Here is a 21,602-nt window from a genome sequence, read left to right as displayed (position 1 = left end):
ACCAAAAAAACACAGCTCTTCTCTAAAGTCAGACCTTGCAGACCACTCTCTGGTTTTCTTTGATAGGTTCATATATGTTGGTGCAATCCACTGACGGCATCTCATCCCGTGCAGATCACAGTCCTCCAATTCATTCTTTTCTTTACACACTTTTGACTATCCTGCATGCTCAAACTCCAAGTTCCCAATGTCATTCTCACATCAGACACAAGATAGTGATCAGACATCCCACCAGCTTCCATCTCAACATATGTACTTTCAAAAGTTTCTCATTTACATGCCAGTCAATTGATGTGTAAGTCAGTAATGCCCTCTGACCGTCTTTCTTATCCACGTATGTACACTTGTGTATGTTCCTCTTTTTAAACTAGGTATTGCCATTCACAAATCCTTTTATAGCACATAACTCCACCAACTGTTTACCATTTCCATTCATAATTCTGAATACCCCATGTCCCCCTCAACTGCTGAGGTTATACTTAGTATCAGCTGTTCTTTCATCTCATTCTTAACATGTGAGGACATCAATGGTAACCCCAGTGATGATGGCCTTATGCTTCTTAGCACCACTGATACCAGGAGAGCTTTTAAGATCTTTTGGAGGAATGATGCATTGGATAAAACACTTGCAATATTCAGTTTACTTCCGCACTAAATACTTTAGTATTCTGTGAATATAGACTGTATCCATACCATGCATACACACACTTCTTGCATGGTGCTGGGAAAGCTATACCACTGTGCTGCCAGCCCAGTGATGATCACATTACTCACATTATTCCAGACTTAAGCCCATGTAAAATATAAAAGGGTGTAAATGGATCATGTATATTATTCAAAAAATGACAAATCAAATATATGTTAATCAGTTCTGGGACTGTTAATGGACTTTTGTTGATCTATGTTAATGACATGTCTGAAGGTGTAAAATCCTACCACAGTATGTTTGCAGATGATGCAAAAGTCATGAAGGAAGTGAACATTGAAGAGGATTGCATCACTTTACAAGGGGACCTTAACAGACTCTGGAGTTCATTTGAGACATGATTGATGAAATTCAACTCATGCAAAATAAAGTAATAAAAATGGGACAAATTAAACCTCAAGATTGTGTGTGTGTGAGTAGGAGTTGGGATTCAACATCATCCCTAGCTTGTCACAAAAGCCCCATGTCTCCTGGCAAGTATGGCTTGTGTATGGAAGTTTTCCAAAGTCAAATTGAATGCTCAGGGGTTTTGCCAGCTTTAGTGAATCATTTTCTTCCTTTTTTTTTTTTAAGAGGATCCAATTTTTAAGAGAGGGATTGGTAAAAATTAAGGAAATGAACAAGTGTCACTTACTTTTATTGTATAAAAGTGCAGTTCTGACAACTGAAGGAAGCAAAGTTTTATTGTAACCAAAAGGCAGCACTTTTGATGTCTGTCAGAGATTTAAATTCACCTCATGACTGAGACTATTTTGTGCTTCTAAACTTCATTCCTGTTACTAAATTATTCTAGGGGGTGGGGGGGGGGTCAGTGTAAGACCTTTACCACTGTTTGAACAAAGAAAGTAAAGGAAGTTGAGGTCTTGAAGAAGGTAGGGAAACTAGCTATAGAGAAATTAGGACAAGCTTCTCAACAAACATGGACTAAGCCAAATTATTTACTGAAGTATTTGTGTAAAATTGGAATACAGGCTGGTATGGACTCAAGTAAGCAAGTGAACCAAGACCAATCCGTCAAAACAAGATTCTCAAGGAAGAGACGAGAGGTACAGGTGAAAGAAGAGCCACCTTAGAACAAATGTTTGGACATGTTAGGGATATTGTTAAAAGCAAGACCAGAAGTTAGCACAACTTGAGGATGAGTAAAAGGAAATGAGGAATCAGTTCTAGGTCATGAAGGGTGTCATGAGATGAGAAAGGAACATAGGGATCTGATAAGTATTTGCACTGGGAATGAACAAACACTCAAATTCATGAAGGCGATTAACAAAGTACAAAGTCATAGGAAAGAAAGAGTTTATTAAAAAGCTAATAAGGTCTGATGGGTCTTTTCAAGATATTGCAGAGGCTGTTCAGTTAGAAGAAAGAACTAAAACTTATGCAGAAATTATTGACAGTAGTTGGTAGGGAGGTACGGGAGCATTTTAGCAGCAGTTCAGTTAGGGGAAAGGACTAAAACATATACAAAATTTCCTTACACCAGTGAGCAGGGAGGTGCAAAGGGAGTAATATCAGCAACTGACCAACAGACACAAAGCAAGAGGAGTGATGTAAAGGAACATACACCTGAGGTCATACAAACAGAGGTACTCATGAAATTAAGTGAAGCTGTCATAGAATGATATGCATTCTTAAAATGAGCAATCAGGGAAGTCTTTGCGTTGGTTGATAAAAGGTTTAAAAAAGTACAGAGACTTCAGGACAAGTACTTTTTAGGTAAAACATATATGTTAGAGAAACTCAGAGCCATCTAGTTTGACAATTCACCACTGAAGGATATAGCTAGAAAATGGGTGGACCAAAATTAAAAAGGTTAATGGAGGTGGTCAGTAGATATGAATCACTTGTCATTTTTGGTTTGGAAGATTGTGCACAAGATTAGAAAGAAAGTGAAAAGCAAATGATAAATGTTTATCAAAAGATAACTAGAGGCTGTAGAATTACCAGATGCATGTCAGTTATAAAAGAAGGAAAAAGAGTCGGTGATTATGGTCAGTTTTGGTTCTGTATGAATTATCCAGCCAGGAGACACTTATGAAAGTAGAGTAATGTTTGTATCTTAGTGCCATATTCAAAAGCAACATTTTCAGTTTGTTGGATAATATTTTCCATTTCTTGCAGAAATTTTCCCATTCAGTTGCCCTTAATGGGTGTTCAGGAATAACTTTAGGAGAAAACATTCAATTCAAAGAGAGAATGTCATCTTCCAGAAGAAAATATGTCCTCTTTAACTTATCATATTTTAAATTTTCAGGGAAGCAGTTCAGAGTGATCATCCTTTCAACTGTCCGCACCCGCCATACTTGCAAAGCAGGAGATGAGGGACTTGATTTTGGCTTTCTGTCAAATGCCAAGCTATTAACCACTGCCATAACCAGAGCCCAGAGTTTGGTTGCTGTTGTAGGAGATCCAGTCTCACTCTGCTCTGTTGGAAAATGCAGGTAATATAATTGTATATTTATAATATTAGGATGTCTGTGCAATTGGGTTATTTTTTTTCTTTCCTCTTTATTGTAGACTTTCTTTTCCAGTTACTAATTGTTGTCTTCAAAGAGCACATGTAATAAATATATATATGTATATGTGTTGGAAGGAGGTAAATAAAGTGCGTAAGACAAAGGAACAAATGGGAACATCAGTGAAGGGGGCTAATGGGGAGGTGATAACAAGTAGTGGTGATGTGAGAAGGAGATGGAGTGAGTATTTTGAAGGTTTGTTGAATAAGTTTGATGATAGAGTGGCAGATATAGGGTGTTTTGGTCGAGGTGATGTATAAAGTGAGAGGGTTAGGGAGAATGATTTGGTGAACAGAGAAGAGGTAGTGAAAGCTTTGCGGAAGATGAAAGCCGGCAAGGCAGCGGGTTTGGATGGTATTGCAGTGGAATTTATAAAAAAAAAAGGGGATGACTGTATTGTTGGCTGGTTGGTAAGGTTATTTACTGTATGTATGATTCATGGTGAGGTGCCTGAGGACTGACAGAATGCTTCCATAGTACCATTGTACAAAGGCAAAGGGGATAAGAGTGAGTGCTCAAATTACAGAGGTATAAGTTTGTTGAGTATTCCTTGGAAATTATATGGGAAGGTATTGATTTAGAGGGTGAAGGCATGTACAGAGCATCAGATTGGGGAAGAGTAGTGTGGTTTCAGAAGTGGTAGAGGATGTGTTGGTCAGGTGTTTGCTTTGAAAAATGTATATGAGAAATACTTAGAAAAGCAAATGGATTTGTATGTAGCATTTATGGTTCTGGAGAAGGTATATGATAGAGTTGATAGAGATGCTCTGTGGAAGGTATTGAGAATATATGGTGTGGGAGGAAAGTTGTTAGAAGCAGTGAAAAGTTTTTATAGAGGTTGTAAGGCATGTGTGAGAGTAGGAAGAGAGGAAAGCGATTGGTTCTCAGTGAATGTAGGTTTGCGGCAGGGGTGCATGATGTCTACATGTTTGTTTAATTTGTTTATGGATGGGGTTGTTAGGGAGGTGAATGCAAGAGTTTTGGAAAGAGGGGGAAGTATGCAGTCTGTTGGGGATGAGAGAGTTTGGGAAGTGAGTCAGTTGTTGTTCGCTGGTGATACAGCGCTGGTGGATGATTCGTGTGAGAAACTGCAGAAGCTGGTGACTGAGTTTGGCAAAGTGTGTGAAAGAAGAAAACTGAGAGTAAATGTGAATAAGAGCAAGGTTATTAGGTAGAGTAGGGTTGAGGGACAAGTCAATTGGGAGGTAAGTTTGAATGGAGAAAAACTGGAGGAAGTGAAGTGTTTTAGATATCTGGGAGTGATTTAACAGTGGATGGAACCGTGGACACAGAAATGAATCATGGGGTGGGGGAGGGGGCGAAAGTTCTGGGAGCGTTGAAAAATGTGTGGAAGTCGAGGACATTATCTTGGAAAGCAATAATGGGTATATTTAAAGGAATAGTGGTTCCAAGAATGTTGTATGGTTGCAAGGCGTGGGCTATAGATAGAGTTGTGTGGAGGAGGGTGGATGTGCTGGAAATGAGATGTTTGAGGACAATATGTGGTGTGAGATAGTTTGACCGAGTAAGTAATGAAAGGGTAAGAGAGATGTGCGGTAATAAAAAGAGTGCAGTTGAGAGAGCAGAAGAGGGTGTTTTGAAATGGTTTGGTCACATGGAGAGAATGAGTGAGGAAAGATTGACAAATAGGATATATGTGTCAGAGGTGGAGGGAATGAGAAGTGGGGGACCAAATTGGAGGTGGAAAGATGGAGTGAAAAAGATTTTGAGTGATCGGGGCCTGAACATGCAGGAGGGTGAAAGGCGTGCTAGGAATTGAGTCAATTGGAACGATGTGGTATATATATATATATATATATATATATATATATATATATATATATATATATATATATATATATGATCCCTGGGGATAGGGGATTAAGAATACTTCCCACGTATTCCCTGCGTGTCGTAGAAGGCGACTAAAAGGGGAGGGAGCGGGGGGCTGGAAATCCTCCCCTCTCGTTTTTTTTTTTTTTTTTTTTTTTTTTTTTTTTTCCAAAAGAAGGAACAGAGAATTGGGCCAGGTGAGGGTATTCCCTCAAAGGCCCAGTCCTCTGTTCTTAATGCTACCTCGCTAACGCGGGAAATGGCGAATAGTTTAAAAAAAAAAAAAAAAAAAAAAAAATATATATATATATATGTGTGTGTGTGTGTGTGTGTGTATACGTTGAGATGTATAGGTATGTATATGTGCTTTGTGTGGGCATGTATGTATATACATGTGTATGTGGTTGGGTTGCGCCATTCTTTCGTCCATTTCCTTGCCCTGTCTCGCTAAAGCGAGAGACAGCGACAGTTTAATAAAAAGATATATATATATATAAATATATTTAAGAAAAGGGAGCAAATGGGAACTTCAGTGAAGGGCGCTAATGGGGAGGTGATAACAAGTAGTGGTGATGTGAGAAGGAGATGGAGTGAGTATTTTGAAGGTTTGTTGATTGTGTTTGATGATAGAGTGGCAGATACAGTGTGTCTTGGTCGAGGTGGTGTGCAAAGTGAGAGGGTTAGGGAAAATGATTTGGTAAAGCCGGCAAGGCAGCAGGTTTGGATGGTATTGCAATGGAATTTATTAAAAAAGGGGGTGACTGTATTGTTGACTGGTTGGTAAGGTTATTTAATGTGTGTATGACTCATGGTGAGGTGCCTGAGGATTGGTGGAATGCGTGCCTAGTGATATTGTACAAAGGCAAAGGGGATAAGAGTGAGTGCTCAAATTACAGAGGTATAAGTTTGTTGAGTATTCCTGGTAAATTATATGGGAGGGTATTGATTGAGAGGGTGAAGGCATGTACAGAGCATCAGATTGGGGAAGAGCAGTGTGGTTTCAGAAGTGGTAGAGGATGTGTGGATCAGGTGTTTGCTTTGAAGAATGTATGTGAGAAATACTTAGAAAAGCAAATGGATTTGTATGTAGCATATATGGATCTGGAGAAGGCTTATGATAGAGTTGATAGAGATGCTCTGTGGAAGGTATTAAGAATATATGGTGTGGGAGGCAAGTTGTTAGAAGCAGCGAAAAGTTTTTATCGAGGATGTAAGGCATGTGTACGTGTAGGAAGAGAGGAAAGTGATTGGTTCTCAGTGAATGTAGGTTTGCGGCAGGGGTGTGTGATGTCTCCATGGTTGTTTAATTTGTTTATGGATGGGGTTGTTAGGGAGGTGAATGCAAGAGTTTTGGAAAGAGGGGCAAGTATGAAGTCTGTTGTGGATGAGAGAGCTTGGGAAGTGAGTCAGTTGTTGTTTGCTGATGATACAGCGCTGGTGGCTGATTCATGTGAGAAACTGCAGAAGCTGGTGACTGAGTTTGGTAAAGTGTGTGAAAGAAGAAAGTTAAGAGTAAATGTGAATAAGAGCAAGGTTATTAGGTACAGTAGGGTTGAGGGTCAAGTCAATTGGGAGGTAAGTTTGAATGGAGAAAAACTGGAGGAAGTAAAGTGTTTTAGATATCTGGGAGTGGATCTGGCAGCGGATGGAACCATGGAAGCGGAAGTGAATCATAGGGTGGGGGAGGGGGCGAAAATCCTGGGAGCCTTGAAGAATGTGTGGAAGTCGAGAACATTATCTCGGAAAGCAAAAATGAGTATGTTCGAAGGAATAGTGGTTCCAACAATGTTGTATGGTTGCGAGGCGTGGGCTATGGATAGAGTTGTGCGCAGGAGGGTGGATGTGCTGGAAATGAGATGTTTGAGGACAATGTGTGGTGTGAGGTGGTTTGATCGAGTAAGTAATGCAAGGGTAAGAGAGATGTGTGGAAATAAAAAGAGCGTGGTTGAGAGAGCAGAAGAGGGTGTTTTGAAATGGTTTGGGCACATGGAGAGAATGAGTGAGGAAAGATTGACCAAGAGAATATATGTGTCGGAGGTGGAGGGAACGAGGAGAAGTGGGAGACCAAATTGGAGGTGGAAAGATGGAGTGAAAAAGATTTTGAGTGATCGGGGCCTGAACATGCAGGAGGGTGAAAGGCGGGCAAGGAATAGAGTGAATTGGATCGATGTGGTATACGGGGGTTGACGTGCTGTCAGTGGATTGAATCAGGGCATGTGAATCGTCTGGGGTAAACCATGGAAAGCTGTGTGGGGCCTGGATGTGGAAACGGAGCTGTGGTTTCGGGCATTATTGCATGACAGCTGGAGACTGAGTGTGAACGAATGGGGCCTTTGTTATCTTTTCCTAGCGCTACCTCGCACACATGAGGGGGGGAGGGGGATGGTATTCCATGTGTGGCGAGGTGGCAATGGGAATGAATAAAGGCAGGCAGTGTGAATTGTGTGCATGGGTATATATGTATATGTCTGTGTGTGTATATATATGTGTACATTGAGATGTATGGGTGTGTATGTTTGCATTTGTGGACGTGTGTGTATATACATGTGTATGGGGGTGGCTTGAGCCATTTCTTTCTTCTGTTTCCTTGCACTACCTCGCAAATGCAGGAGACAGCGACAATGCAAAATAAATAAATATAATTATATATGTATATATATCCCTTGGGATAGGGGAGAAAGAATACTTCCCACGCATTCCTCACGTGTTGTAGAAGGCGATAAAGGGGACGGGAGCGTGGGGCCAGAAACCCTCCACTCCTTGTATTTTAACTTTCTAAAAGGGGAAACAGAAGAAGGAGTCACACGTGGAGTGCTCATCCTCCTCGAAGGCTCAGATTGGGGTGTCTAAATGTGTGTGGATGTAACCAAGATGTGAAAAAAGGAGAGATAGGTAGTATGTTTGAGGAAAGGAACCTGGATGTTTTGGCTCTGAGTGAAACGAAGCTTAAGGGTAAAGGGGAAGAGTGGTTTGGGAATGTCTTGGGAGTAAAGTCAGGGGCTAGTGTGAGGACAAGAGCAAGGGAAGGAGTAGCACTACTCCTGAAACAGGAGTTGTGGGAGTATGTGATAGAGTGTAAGAAAGTAATTTCTAGATTGATATGGGTAAAACTGAAAGTTGATGGAGAGAGATAGGTGATTATTGGTGCATATGCACCTGGGCATGAGAGGAAAGATCATGAGAGGCAAGTGTTTTGGGAGCAGCTGAATGAGTGTGTTAGTGGTTTTGATGCACAAGACTGGGTTATAATGATGGGTGATTTGAATGCAAAGGTGAGTAATGTGGCAGTTGAGGGAATAATTGGTATACATGGGGTGTTCAGTGTTGTAAATGGAAATTGTGAAGAGCTTGTAGATTTATGTGCTGAAAAAGGACTGGTGATTGGGAATACCTGGTTTAAAAAGCGAGATATACATAAGTATACATATGTAAGTAGGAGAGATGGCCAGAGAGCGTTATTGGATTATGTGTTAATTGATAGGCGCGCGAAAGAGAGACTTTTGGATGTTAATGTGCTGAGAGGTGCAACTGGAGGGATGTCTGATCATTATCTTGTGGAGGTGAAGGTGAAGATTTGTAGGGGTTTTCAGAAAAGAAGAGAGAATGTTGGGGTAAAGGGAGTGGTGAGAGTAAGTGAGCTTGGGAAGGAGACTTGTGTGAGGAAGTACCAGGAGAGACTGAGTACAGAATGGAAAAAGGTGAGAACAAAGGAGGTAAGGGGAGTTGGGGAGGAATGGGATGTATTTAGGGAATCGGTGATGGCATGCGCAAAAGATGCTTGTGGCATGAGAAGCGTGGGAGGTGGGTTGATTAGAAAGGGTAGTGAGTGGTGGGATGAAGAAGTAAGATTATTTGTGAAATAGAAGAGAGAGGCATTTGGACGATTTTTGCAGGGAAAAAATGCAAATGAGTGGGAGATATATAAAAGAAAGAGGCAGGATGTCAAGAGAAAGGTGCAAGAGGTGAAAAAGAGGGCAAATGAGAGTTGGGGTGAGAGAGTATCATTAAATTTTAGGGAGAATAAAAAGATGTTTTGGAAGGAGGTAAATAAAGTGCATAAGACAAGGGAGCAAATGGGAACTTCAGTGAAGGGGGCTAATGGGGAAGTGATAACAAGTAGTGGTGATGTGAGAATGAGATGGAGTGAGTATTTTGAAGGTTTGTTAAATGTGTTTGATGATAGAGTGGCAGATATAGGGTGTTTTGGTCGACCAGATTGGAGGTGGAAGGATTGAGTGAAAAAGGGGGTTCCATCCGCTGCCAAATCCATTGCCAAATATCTAAAACACTTCACTTCCTCTAGTTTTTCTCCATTCAAACTTACCTCCCAATTGACTTGTCCCTCAACCCTACTGTACCTAATAACCTTCCTTGCTCTTATTCACAGTTACTCTCAGCTTTCTTCTTTCACACACTTTACCAAACTCAGTCACCAGCTTCTGCAGTTTTTCACCCAAATCAGCCTCCAGCGCTGTATCAATGGCGAACAACAACTGACTCACTTCCCAAGCTCTCTCATCCACAACAGACTGCATACTTGCTCTTCTTTCCAAAACTCTTCCATTCACCTCCCTAACAACCCCATCCATAAACAAATTGAACAACCATGGAGACATCACGCACCCCTGCCACAAAGTAACATTCAATGAGAACCAATCACTTTCCTCTCTTCCTTCATCTACACCTGCCTTACAACCTCAATAAACACTTTTCACTGCTTCTAACAACTTTCCTCCCACACCATATATTCTTAATGCCTTCCCCAGAGCATCTTTATCAATTCTATCATATGCCTTCTCCCGATCCATAAATGCTACATACAAATCCATTTGCTTTTCTTAGAATTTCGCGCATACATTCTTCAAAGCAAACAGGTGATCCACACATCCTTTACCACTTCTGAAACCACACTGCTCTTCCCCAGTCTGATGCTCTGTACATCCCTTCACCCTCTCAATCAATACCCTCCCATATAATTTCCCAGGAATACTCAACAAACTTATACCTCTGTAATTTGAGCACTCACTTTTATCCCCTTTGCCCTTGTACAGTGGCACTATTCAAGCATTCCGCCAATCCTCAGGGACCTCACCATGAGTCCTACATACACTAAATAATCTTACCAACCAGTCAACAATACAGTCACCCCCTTTTTTGATAAATTCCACTGCAGTACCATCGAAACCCGCTGCCTTGCCGGCTTTCATCATCCGCAAAGGTTTTACTACCTCTTCTCTGTTTACCAAATCAATCTCCCCAACCCTCACACTTTGTACACCACCTCGACCAAAACACCCTATATCTGACACTCTATCATCAAACATATTCAACAAAACTTTAAAATACTCACTCCATCTCCTTCTCACATCACTACTACTTGTTATCACCTCCCCATATGCCCATTTCACTGATGTTCCCATTTGTTCCTTTGTCTTACGCACTTTATTTACCTCCTTCCAAAACATCTTTTTATTCTCCCTAAAATTTAATATACTCTCTCACCCCAACTCTCATTTGCCCTCTTTTTCACCTTTTGCACCTTTCTCTTGACCTGCTTCTTTCTTTTATACATCTCCCACTCATTTGCATTATTTCCATGCAAAAATCATCCAAATGCCTATCTCTTCTCTTTCACTAATAATCTTATTTCTTTATCCCACCACTCACTACACCTTCTAATCTGCCCACCTCCCACACTTCTCATGCCACAAGCATCTTTTGCGCAAGCCATCACTGCTTCCCTAAAGACATCCCATTCCTCCTTCACTCTCCTTACGTCCTTTGTTCTCGCCTTTTTCCATTCTGTACTCAGTTTCTTCTGGTACTTCCTCACACAAGTCTCATCCCCAAGCTCACTTATTCTTACCACTCTCTTCACCCCAACATTCTCTCTTCTTTTCTGAAAACCTCTACAAATCTTCATCTTCGCCTCCACAAGATAATGATCAGACATCCCTCCAGTTGCACCTCTCAGCATGTTGACATCCAAACATCTCTCTTTTGCGTGCCTATCAATTAACACGTAATCGAATAACGCTCTCTGGCCATCCCTCCTACTTACATACGTATACTTATGTATATCTCTCTTTTTAAACCACGTATTCCCAATCACCAGTCCTTTTTCAGCACATAAATCTACAAGCTCTTCACCATTTCCATTTACAACACTGAACACCTTATGTACACCAGTTATTCCCTCAACTGCCACATTACTCACCTTTGCATTCAAATCATCCAACACTATAACCCGGTTACGTGCATCAAAACTACTAACATACTGACTCAGCTGCTCCCAAAACACTTGCCTCTCATGATCTTTCTTCTCATGCCCAGGTGCATATGCACCAATAATCACCCATCTCTCTCCATCCACTTTCAGTTTTACCCACATCAATCTATAGTTTACTTTCTTACACTCTATTACATACTTCCACCACTCCTGTTTCAGGAGTAGTGCTTCTCCTTCCCTTGCTCTTGTCCTCTCATTAACCCCTGACTTTACTCCCAAGACATTCCCAAACCACTCTTCCCCTTTACCCTTGAGCTTTGTTTCACTAAGAGCCCAAACATCCAGGTTCCTTTCCTCAAACATACTACCTATCTTTCCTTTTTTCTCATCATGGTTACATCCACACACATCTAGACATCCCAATCTTATCCTTAGTGGAGGATGAGCACTCCTTGCGTGACTCCTTCTTCTGTTTCCCCTTTTAGAAAGTTAGTGAGGTAGCATAAGGAAACAGACCAAAGAATGGCCCAACCCACCCAAAAACACATGCATATACATAAACACCTACACACGTACATATGCATATCTATATATTTCAACCTCTACATTCATGTACATACACAGACATATACATATATACACATGTACATATTCATACTTGCTGCCTTCATCTATTCCCGTTGCCACCTCGCCATACATGAAACAGCACCCCCCTCCCCTCCACGCATGTGCGAGGCAGCGCTAGGAAAAGACAGCACAGGCCACATTCGTTCATCCTCAGTCCCTAGCTGTTATGTGTAATGCACCAAAACCAAAGGTCCATTTCCACATCCAGGCCCCACACAACTTTTCAGACGTTTTACATGCCCTGGTCCAATCCATTGACAGCATGTCCACCTCTGTACACATCATTCCAATTCACTCTATTCCTTGCACGTCTTTCACCCCCTTTTATGTTGAGACCCCGATTGATCAAAATCATTTTCACTCCATCCTTCCACCTCCAATTTGGTCTTCCACTTCTCCTCGTTCCCTCTACCTTTGACACATATATCCTCTTTGTCTATCTTTCCTCATTCATTCTCATATACTTGATTACTTTTTCCTATATTATTTACGGTTTCTCTTTCCACGCATTCTTCAATGCTTCCAGAACCTTTACCCCTTCACTCTCCTTATGCAATCATTTAACTTTTTATATTTATATATTTTGTCCGCATTAACTATGTCTGAAGTCATTTTATGGCATTATCCATCACTCTTATACTTTAAAAGTACTTCATATCATTTTGAACAAACATCTTGTATAAGTTCATGCTGTGTACCCTGGTTGTCCTAGTCTTAGATCTTCTGAAGAACTGATTGCGTTGTAACTCATAAGTCTGTTTTAACAATGTAATGTTTGTGGTCAGGTCACCCCTCACCCATCGCTCTTCTAAGGTGGGCAAATGTAAGGCCTAGAGGCCTCTCCCTGTTACTCAGCTCTCAACTTAGGTTGCATATTTGTTGCCCTTCTTTGAACTTACTCTTTTAGCCATTTTTTGCGACTTCAGGTGTAGTGACCAAAGTTCAGGACTGGAATCTAGTTGTGGTCTTATTTAGTATATGAATATTTCCTACTATACACAGAGGGTTCTTGACTTATGTGAAGTTTACTTTTCTATTAATAGTGCATAAGTGGAAAGCCATATGATAACACGTAATATCCCATGATCTGAAATAGTTGAGCTTCAGCTCCCTGGTTACTAGTTCATTTTTTCTGGTACTGCATCATGCATGCATCGGTTGTCTGTCGCTGTGATGTACCTCATGCTGTGGTGTACTTGCCGACCATACATATGACACTCACAACACCCCAAAATCTGGACTGCAACACCAGAACACACAAGAAATTACTAATTACAAAAAATAAGAATTAATGTAGCTTAATACTAATGATGCTTCGACTCACTTTAACATAATGAAGATTAACACAAACCTTAAATCTATTGAACCATCCACGACTGGTCACAAATTGCTGTAATTTCTTTAATGTCTTTGAAGAGACTTCTAGACTTTGCTTATATCACTATGAGTTGTAGCAGTACAAGATGTTGAATCTGATCTCTCAACCACAAAGTTATTGATTTGTCCATATCATAGATAGCACCAGTTTGCCTCTTGGTTTCATCAGTTGATTTTAACGGTGCCAAGCCTTTTACATGTGTTCATTGTCCTTCAAACTTGTGTTTACTGTTGAGGTAGCTAGCCTAAGCTCATGTGAGATGAAAGAGTTCCCTTCTTCAAGTTTCTTTACAATTCTTATTTTCATCTTTAAATCAATCACTTTACATTTGCAAGGGGATTTTCTACTCTTATTATCACTTGGTTGTTTTCCAGTCACTGTGAATTTTAGATAAGGGCAATGTTTGCACTGAAAGCTCTCTCCAGTGCAGCGATGTGCACAAAACCACTGCAACTATGTCACTCTTTGTGTAAGACACTTGCCTTAGAGAAGAGGCTGTCCACCAAACACGTCCCTCTGCTGTATTCCTCTGTGCGCATTACTCAGCATTTCCATTTCTAAAGCAATTTTTCCTGTGTCTCGAAAAATATTGTATTTTGAGTAAAGGGAGAGAATATGCATGAAGTCACTCGAGTTTTCCATAAGTTGTGGAGCCTCTGGACTTGAAAGCTATTATGATATTTGCCAGCATGCAGTTTGTCTATTTAACTATTCTCCTGGTATGGGAATTAGGCAATAGTTTTTGGACAGTGTCAGTTCCCAAATCTTTCTGACACACACAATCGTGAAGCTTATTTGCTGCTAGATGATAATCATATTGAGGCCATCTCTAACTTTCTCACATCCCCATTACTGTACATTTGCCTGTATTTAATTTCATCAACCATGTATTAGACCAACTTTAGAGTCTGTTTAGGTCTTTATGCATGTTAATGCAATCCTGCTCACTTTTCTCTTCTTTCATGACCTTTGCCTAATCTGCAAACTTATTCAGATTAGGTCCATACCTTTAGGAAAATCATTTACATTAAACAAGAGAAGGAATGGTACCAGAACAGAACCCTGTGACTAACTGCTGGTGAAAGTGAGAGAGCTTGGAAAAGAGGCTTGTGTACAGAGATATGAAGAGCCATTGAGTGATTGATGTAGGATGAGAGTAAGCATATCAGGTGTAATGTAGACTGAGTTGGCATTTTCACAGAACATGAAGAACTTTGGCGGAACATTATTAACTTAAATTCAGACTTAAGACAACTTGACTTTTGGTTAGGAAGAATATGCAGGCAATCAAATTTTAGATGTTGTTGGACTGTAGATATGATACTTGAACGACATTCAGGAAATGGAGATCTAGAAATATCTTTGATTTCCCTGAATATGAGGAAGAAGGTTTAGAATTAGTTAATGAACCTTTTGCTGTGGCTGGGGCATATATGTTGTAGTAATCTTTTTTTTTCCTGTTCACTGCAGATTGGGTGTATATAGTGATAATTCTTGAATCAGCTTTCTCTGCCTTAAAGTAAAATATATGGCCATTAATGTTTTTACTGGAGTAACATAGTGTTACCAGACACTAGTCTAAATATTGTCCTTAAACTGGTCAGTGTATGTGGAAATATCAAGGCAGTATTTATGTGATCATCGCTCTTGCATTATGTGATCATTTTTTGGAGCTATGACATTCGTAGAAGGTAACAGATTTTAATGATGAAAACCATGTGACAAAATCTGCCTAAAATATCACACATCTCCATATATGCCAAAAAGTACTCCTGGACTACTACTTATGTTTGGCAGCAGATCAGTCTAAGTTAAGGGACACACAGCAGACATAAACACCGTTTCACCAGGTTAAGTTGTATATCATTGTATTTCAGAAATCCTGTTGTAGTTAAATGCCATAAAAAGTTATGGAATTTCTTATAGAATATTCAAGAAAGAATATCATGCACACAATGTACAGTGGATAATAGGACTGCTTCATTTACAAGGTCAAGAATTATCTTTATCTTTCCTCAGTTCAGTTTGCCTTCCTCTGTTTAGGGGGCACTTTTGCACATGTATATAATGTTGCTTCATGTCCATAAATAGGTGGTCAAACAAAGGTTCGTTTTATGTTCAAATGGTTATTTATACTTTGTCACTGTTTCCTGCGTTAGCGAGGTAGTGCAAGAAAACAGACGAAAGAATGGCCCAACCAACCCACGTACACATATATATATACATACACGTCCACACACGCACATATACATACCTCTGTGTTTCAACATATACATATACATATATACACAGACATATACATATATACACATGTACATAATTCATACTTGCTACCTTTATTCATTCCCGTCGCCACTCCGCTACACATGAAAAGACAAACCCCTCCCCCACATGCGTGCGAGGTAGCACTAGGGAAAGATAACAAAGGCCATATTTGTTTACACTCAGTCTCTAGCTGTAATGTGTAATGCACCGAAACCGCAGCTCCCTTTTCACATTCAGGCCCCACAAAACTTTCCATGGTTTACCCCAGATGCTTCACATGCACTGGTTCAATCCATTGACAGCACTTCGACCCTGGTATACCACATCATTCCAATTCACTCTATTCCTTGCATGCCTTTCACCCTCCTGCATGTTCAGGCCCCGATCACTCAAAATCTTTTTCACTCCATCTTTCCACCTTCAGTTTGGTCTCCCACTTCTCGTTCCCTCCACCTCTGACACATATATCCACTTTGTTAATCTTTCCTCACTCATTCTCTCCATGTGACCAAACCATTTCAAAACACCCTCTTCTGCTCTCTCAGCCTCACTCTTTTTATTACCACACATCTCTCTTACCCTTTCATTACTTACTCGATCAAACCACCTCACACCACATATTGTCCTCAAACATCTCATTTCCAACACATGCACCCTCCTCTGCACAACTATATCTATAGCCTACGCCTCGCAACCATATAACATTGTTGGAACCACTATTCCTTCAAACATACCAAAATGGTATGTTCAAATGGTAGTTTGTGTAATTTTAGAAATTTTTTGGCTTTAGTATTAGAGATATGGAAGATTGGTCACTTTTCCTTTTGAAGACTGGATTAGTAAATAACTATGTGCTGTAGTCTCATTGGTTCATTATCACTGCAGAAAATATGTTATGAGTCGTGAGAGTTTTCTTTCTGTTCTTAACCCATGGTGTGTGGAAAAAAAGTGTCAGAGGTCACTATTCCTGTTGCTGGTTCGCTTTTTATTTTTGAAGACATTTCAGAGTCAACAGCTGCTTGACATGTTGGCAGGAGCAAGATGTTTAGTCATGTAGGGTTTATTGTTAATAGACAGTTGGCTGAGGTTATGATTGGTAAACTTTTGGTAGACATTTCACCTGATGATTGATGTGTTGTTGGCTAGTCATGATGGAGAAGATAGCCACACTGAGTAGTTTGCCCCTATCTTTATTAGATCAGTGCTCCCTTATGTCAGAACAAGTTCAGAGTGTGTGTCCCATTGCTTCAGATATTGCTTGAATAAAGAAAGAAAATGTTTGTATTTTAGATTTTCCTTTTTTCCAAATTTCTGCCTTGCAGTTGTTTTTGTGACTTACCCATTGTTTTCTCAACCTCATCAATTTATATCCTGTACATGGATGTCTGCTGAAGTCATTTTTGCTCATATTCTTGTTTCATGTACTCAAAAAGTTGGGATGATTTACTATTAACTGGAAACAGACAATGTTTTGAGCATTTCCCTGAGATTTTTGGTGCTTGAAGGATGATGATCTGTAACCATGTATTTAAGGAAGTTGAACTATGCTTGTGCCATTGGTTTTCATCTTAGAAACAGGCATAAAAGATGGTTAGAAAAAATTAGATATGGAAAACTTTTTTTAAAAAAAGATTTAGAGGGTGGTTATCCCTGAGGATGGGGGGATGGGAGAGATAACCCTCATATATCCTTCATGTCTTTAAAGGCAGCTAAGAGGAGTAGAAGAAGAGGACTGGAAATTCTTTCCTCTTTTATGAGCATTTTCAGAAAGGGGAGGAATGAGTTAAAGGTTATTTTGTGATGGCTCATTTCTTGCTGCTACCTTGTTAAGGTAGAAGAGTAAAATACATATGAAAGAGAAGTAAGGATGTTGCTTGGGAAAGTTTAAGTCTACAATATTTTTAGACTCCTTGATCATAAAATTTGGCATCTGCTTAAAGAAATGTTTATTATGTAGTATTGTGGAATCAAGGATTTGTAAATTTTAGGGATTGAGTTTGATACACTGAGATATAGTTCATTCATGCTGTTAAGATAACCAGATGTCAATCAGGACTTGGAAACTGTACTTAAAGCTAGGAAAGGTGTGTCTTGGTGTATGATTAGGAACTATTTACATTTCTGATGATAGCGATAAATCTATATTTTGATTTGTAGAACCAGTAAAGGTTAGAGGTCTGGATTTGTTCACCATGATTTATTTATTCCTGTTGTTGGCATGGAGAACACCAGTCAGATTTGGGAATAGTATGTACTGAGTGATTTGATGGATAATTGTGAAATTTAATCATTAGATAAAATGTGATTGTTTGTTATGGCTGCAGGGACTTTCATTCATAAGAAGTATCCTCCTACAGGAAACTCTGGGAGAGATTTCTGCAGCTGTGTTCAGAAGCTGGATCCTTATATGGCATCTCCTGGTCTGCATTACGAGCCCAGCTTGATGGTGTTGAACTAAAGAAGACTTATGTGCTGAACCCATTAGCTCCTGAGTTTATTCCTCGTTATCTCTATTATTCTCCACTACCCCCACTGCCAATGGTTCCTGCTATGCCACCATATGTTAACATGTATTCACCATACAACTCCTTTATCCCTACTTACCCCCTGCCTCCTATGGTGGGACCAGCATTACCTTATCTTCACCAGGCTTCTGTGCCACCACAGTGGTCTCCCGTTCCCTATGGTCCAGTTACCAAGGCACAGATTGTCAGATCTACTGGTAGACTTGGTCAGCCTCTCATTGCGTCCCATCCATTACGTCCTTCTGTAGTCACAGCAACGCCCACATCCTACATGGATCCACATGGGTATGATTACTCCTTACATGCTGGAATTGTGCCAGTATATCCCTATCAGCCAGGTAGTGTTCCTCACCGTTTGCCATCTCTAAGGAGAATAGCTGAACTAGATCCAGTCAATCGTGGCACATATATGTCTGCACTTCCAGCACCTTACCAACACCTGAAACAAATAGCTCCACCGAACATACTGACCCAGCCTCCTGGATTGCGATGCCCTCGCTTTGGTCATTCCTTAGGTCTACCTGCAGCTCACCTTGGTAGGGTAACACCACAGATTGAAGGAGAAAAATCCTACCAGTTCTTGAACAATGTGCATTTTCCAGAACGACAGCTCCCTTCAAATTCAATCTCTGTTGTTTCACGTTCAACACGTTCTCGAGCTGAGACAGAATCCCCATCATCAACACATTCCAAGGAAAGGTAAGGGTTCCACTCTTTGATAAATAAAAACTAAGAATTACTTTTTTAATATACTATTTTTTCATGCTGAATCATCTTTCATCTTGTGTAAATCAATTATTCTTCATTTAATATGTCTGTTGCTGTCTTTTTTCTAATTATCTTTCCCTATTATGCATATGGATGACCTGTGTAGAGCTTTCTCAAGACACTTTGTCACAGCATGTGTCCACAGGCTACTTCATACTGACATCTTTCTTGTATATGTTGATTTGCAAATTAGCCTCCACCTTATTTGTTTTATATCAGTGTATTCATCTTTTAACTTTAGATCCATTCCCGTTTACTTGGTATGGATCAAGTGCATGCTGCCTTTCATTTCTACTACATACATTCTAACATCTGTTTAATGTGCTAATCAAATAATGTTTCAGTTACAATGTCATCATAAAAGAATAGATTGGTACTTTATGAATTTGTGCCCAGTTAAGATGAAAATAAATTAAGTCTTATGAATATTACAAAAACTTGACGTCCATCTTTTAGATTATGATAGAGAGAACTTAGAGGAAATTCAGTGGATTAGATACCTAGGAGCGGATATGGCAGCAAATGGAACCATGGGAGATGAAGTGACCCATTGAGTAGGTGAGAGGGCAAAGTTCATGGGTGCATTGAGGAATATGTGGAAAGAGATGACTGTCTGTATGGGCAAAGATGGGTATGTTTAATGGTATAGAAGTCCTGTTGGTACCATACTGATGTGACATGTGGGCTTATGAAAAAATAATTAAGGATGGGGTGAATGAGCTGGAAATTAAATTTTTGAAGACAGTGTGTGGTTTAAGGATTGATCAAATTAAAAAATTATAGGATAGCAAGAGGAGTATGTATGAGAGTGCTGAAGAGGGTGTGCCAGAGTGGTTTGGATGTGTGGATAGGAAGGATGAGGAAAGGGTGGCTAAGAGGGTATACTTATCACAAGTGGAGGGAACAAGGAAAAGGGGAATACCAAGGAGGAGTTGGAAGGTTGGAGTGAAAGATGTATTGAAGGCTCTGGGCCTGAACATACAGGAAGATGCAAGGTTTGCATAGGATAAAGCAAATTGGAGTGATGTGCTTTATAGGTTGATATGTTGTCAGTTGGCTGAACTAGGGTGTGTGAAGTGGAAGGGGAAAACATTAAGGTCTGTGGGGCCTGATTGTGGATAGGGGGCTTTGGTTTCAGTTCATATATTCATCTGTTCCTGGCATTACCTTGCTGACACAGAAAATGGTGAACATTTTGAGAAAAAACAAAAATAGAACTCTAAAAGCATTACCTCAGTTCTTAATCTGTTAGTGCTTGTAGGCAAACATTCATGCAAGCTGATCAATGCCTTTAGACAGATATTTATGCAAGGAGTTTTTTTGCCTCAATTCAAGAGCCTAGCACTAAGCCGGGTGGTGGCTTAAGTGGTAGTGCACGATAATTTCTGTCCATATAAATGAATATATATCCCTGGGGATAGGGGAGAAAGAATTCTTCCCTCGCATTCCCTGCATGTCATAGATGGCGACGAAAAGGGAAGGGAGCGGGGTGCTGGTAATCCCCCCTCTTGTTTTTAATTTTCCAAAAGAAGGAGCAGAGAATGGGGCCAAGTGAGGATATTCCCTCAAAGGCTCAGTCCTCAGTTCTTAACACTACCTCGCTAATGCAGGAAATGGCGAATAGTATAAAAAAAAATTACTGAATATCATCCTCAACCATGCCAAAGGGAGTGCATTTTCTTGAGTTATTTGGAAGGAAATTGATTGGCTTTTAGCAAGATTAAAAGAACCAGGTAGATGATACTCAGTTATTTGAAGATGATGATGTGTCTTCGGATCACATAGAGCAGGGATATTTAATTACTTTAGGAGTGGGTCCGAATTATGAAGTTCAAAATGATGGAAGGGCCATACCTTTATTTTACCTCCATTTTTTCTCCAAACTCTTATACATAGAAAGAAACAAAAAATTCATATATTATTTACTTTTACGTCTTCCACTAAGCATATCAATAAAAAGAAAAAAATATATATACTGGCAACTAATGAAATGATTCAACACAGCACTACTCTCCCAGCACTGTACTTCAAGGATGTGAAGTTGAATGGGGAAAACAGTGCTATACATATACTAGATTTGGGAAAAATGTAGTGACTAACCTACCTTCGACTGACCTTTGACACTGACTAATCCTGGCCCTTGCCCAAGTGATGAGCCATGAATGTGTGTGCCAGTAGAAGTGGACACAGTTCATGTAGCTATGAGCTCAGTGGTGTGGGGAACAGTACATTTCATTCAACAAATTATTACAATTGATCACATGTTTCATTCAGCTAATTAATGCAATTGGTCTCGATAAAAATGTATTTATGTAAAATTTCGTAAGTACTTAAATAAATTTCATTGATTTATTTTAATTCTTTTGAGTCGGTCAAAGGGCCAATGAAAAACCACTGAAGGGCTGGATTTGGCCCACAGGCTGCCAATTGAATAACCCTGATGTAGAGAATGATTATATGGGCTTTGACTCTTTGAGCATCCAAAGTTGACAAGGATAAGGCAGGAGAGAGCTTTTAGCAAAAGTGGAAGCAGCCTGACCCTGACAGAACTGTATCTGACTGATGCAGCTGGTAATTTTATAGACTTTTCTAATTTTTACTGTTATGCAAAAAATATTAATGATTAATATTGATTTTAGCAAAACAAGATTTATTGTATAAGATGAAACAGTTTACAAATTAGTACTCAGTATTTTAGTGGGGGTAAAATAGATGACGAAACATGCTAAGTGGCAACTCACTTTACACTCTTGCA

General features: G+C 39.9%; 1 protein-coding gene across 1 annotated transcript in view; it reads left to right on the top strand.

Moving 5' to 3' along the window:
* Helz (Helicase with zinc finger) overlaps positions 1–21,602 on the top strand; it is a 292,336-nt gene that overhangs the window by 233,561 nt on the left and 37,173 nt on the right. The window contains exons 11-13 of the mRNA XM_071662257.1: positions 1,678–1,693; positions 2,828–3,147; positions 17,912–18,778. Of these exons, the coding sequence (XP_071518358.1) occupies positions 1,678–1,693; positions 2,828–3,147; positions 17,912–18,778 (1,203 nt within the window). The remainder of the gene's footprint in view (positions 1–1,677; positions 1,694–2,827; positions 3,148–17,911; positions 18,779–21,602) is intronic.

The sequence above is a fragment of the Panulirus ornatus genome, chromosome 6 (genome assembly GCF_036320965.1).
Source record: "Panulirus ornatus isolate Po-2019 chromosome 6, ASM3632096v1, whole genome shotgun sequence".
Taxonomy (NCBI): Eukaryota; Metazoa; Arthropoda; class Malacostraca; order Decapoda; family Palinuridae; genus Panulirus; species Panulirus ornatus.
The sequence above is the reverse complement of the archived record's forward strand: the minus strand, read 5'-3'. Positions and strand labels throughout refer to the sequence as shown.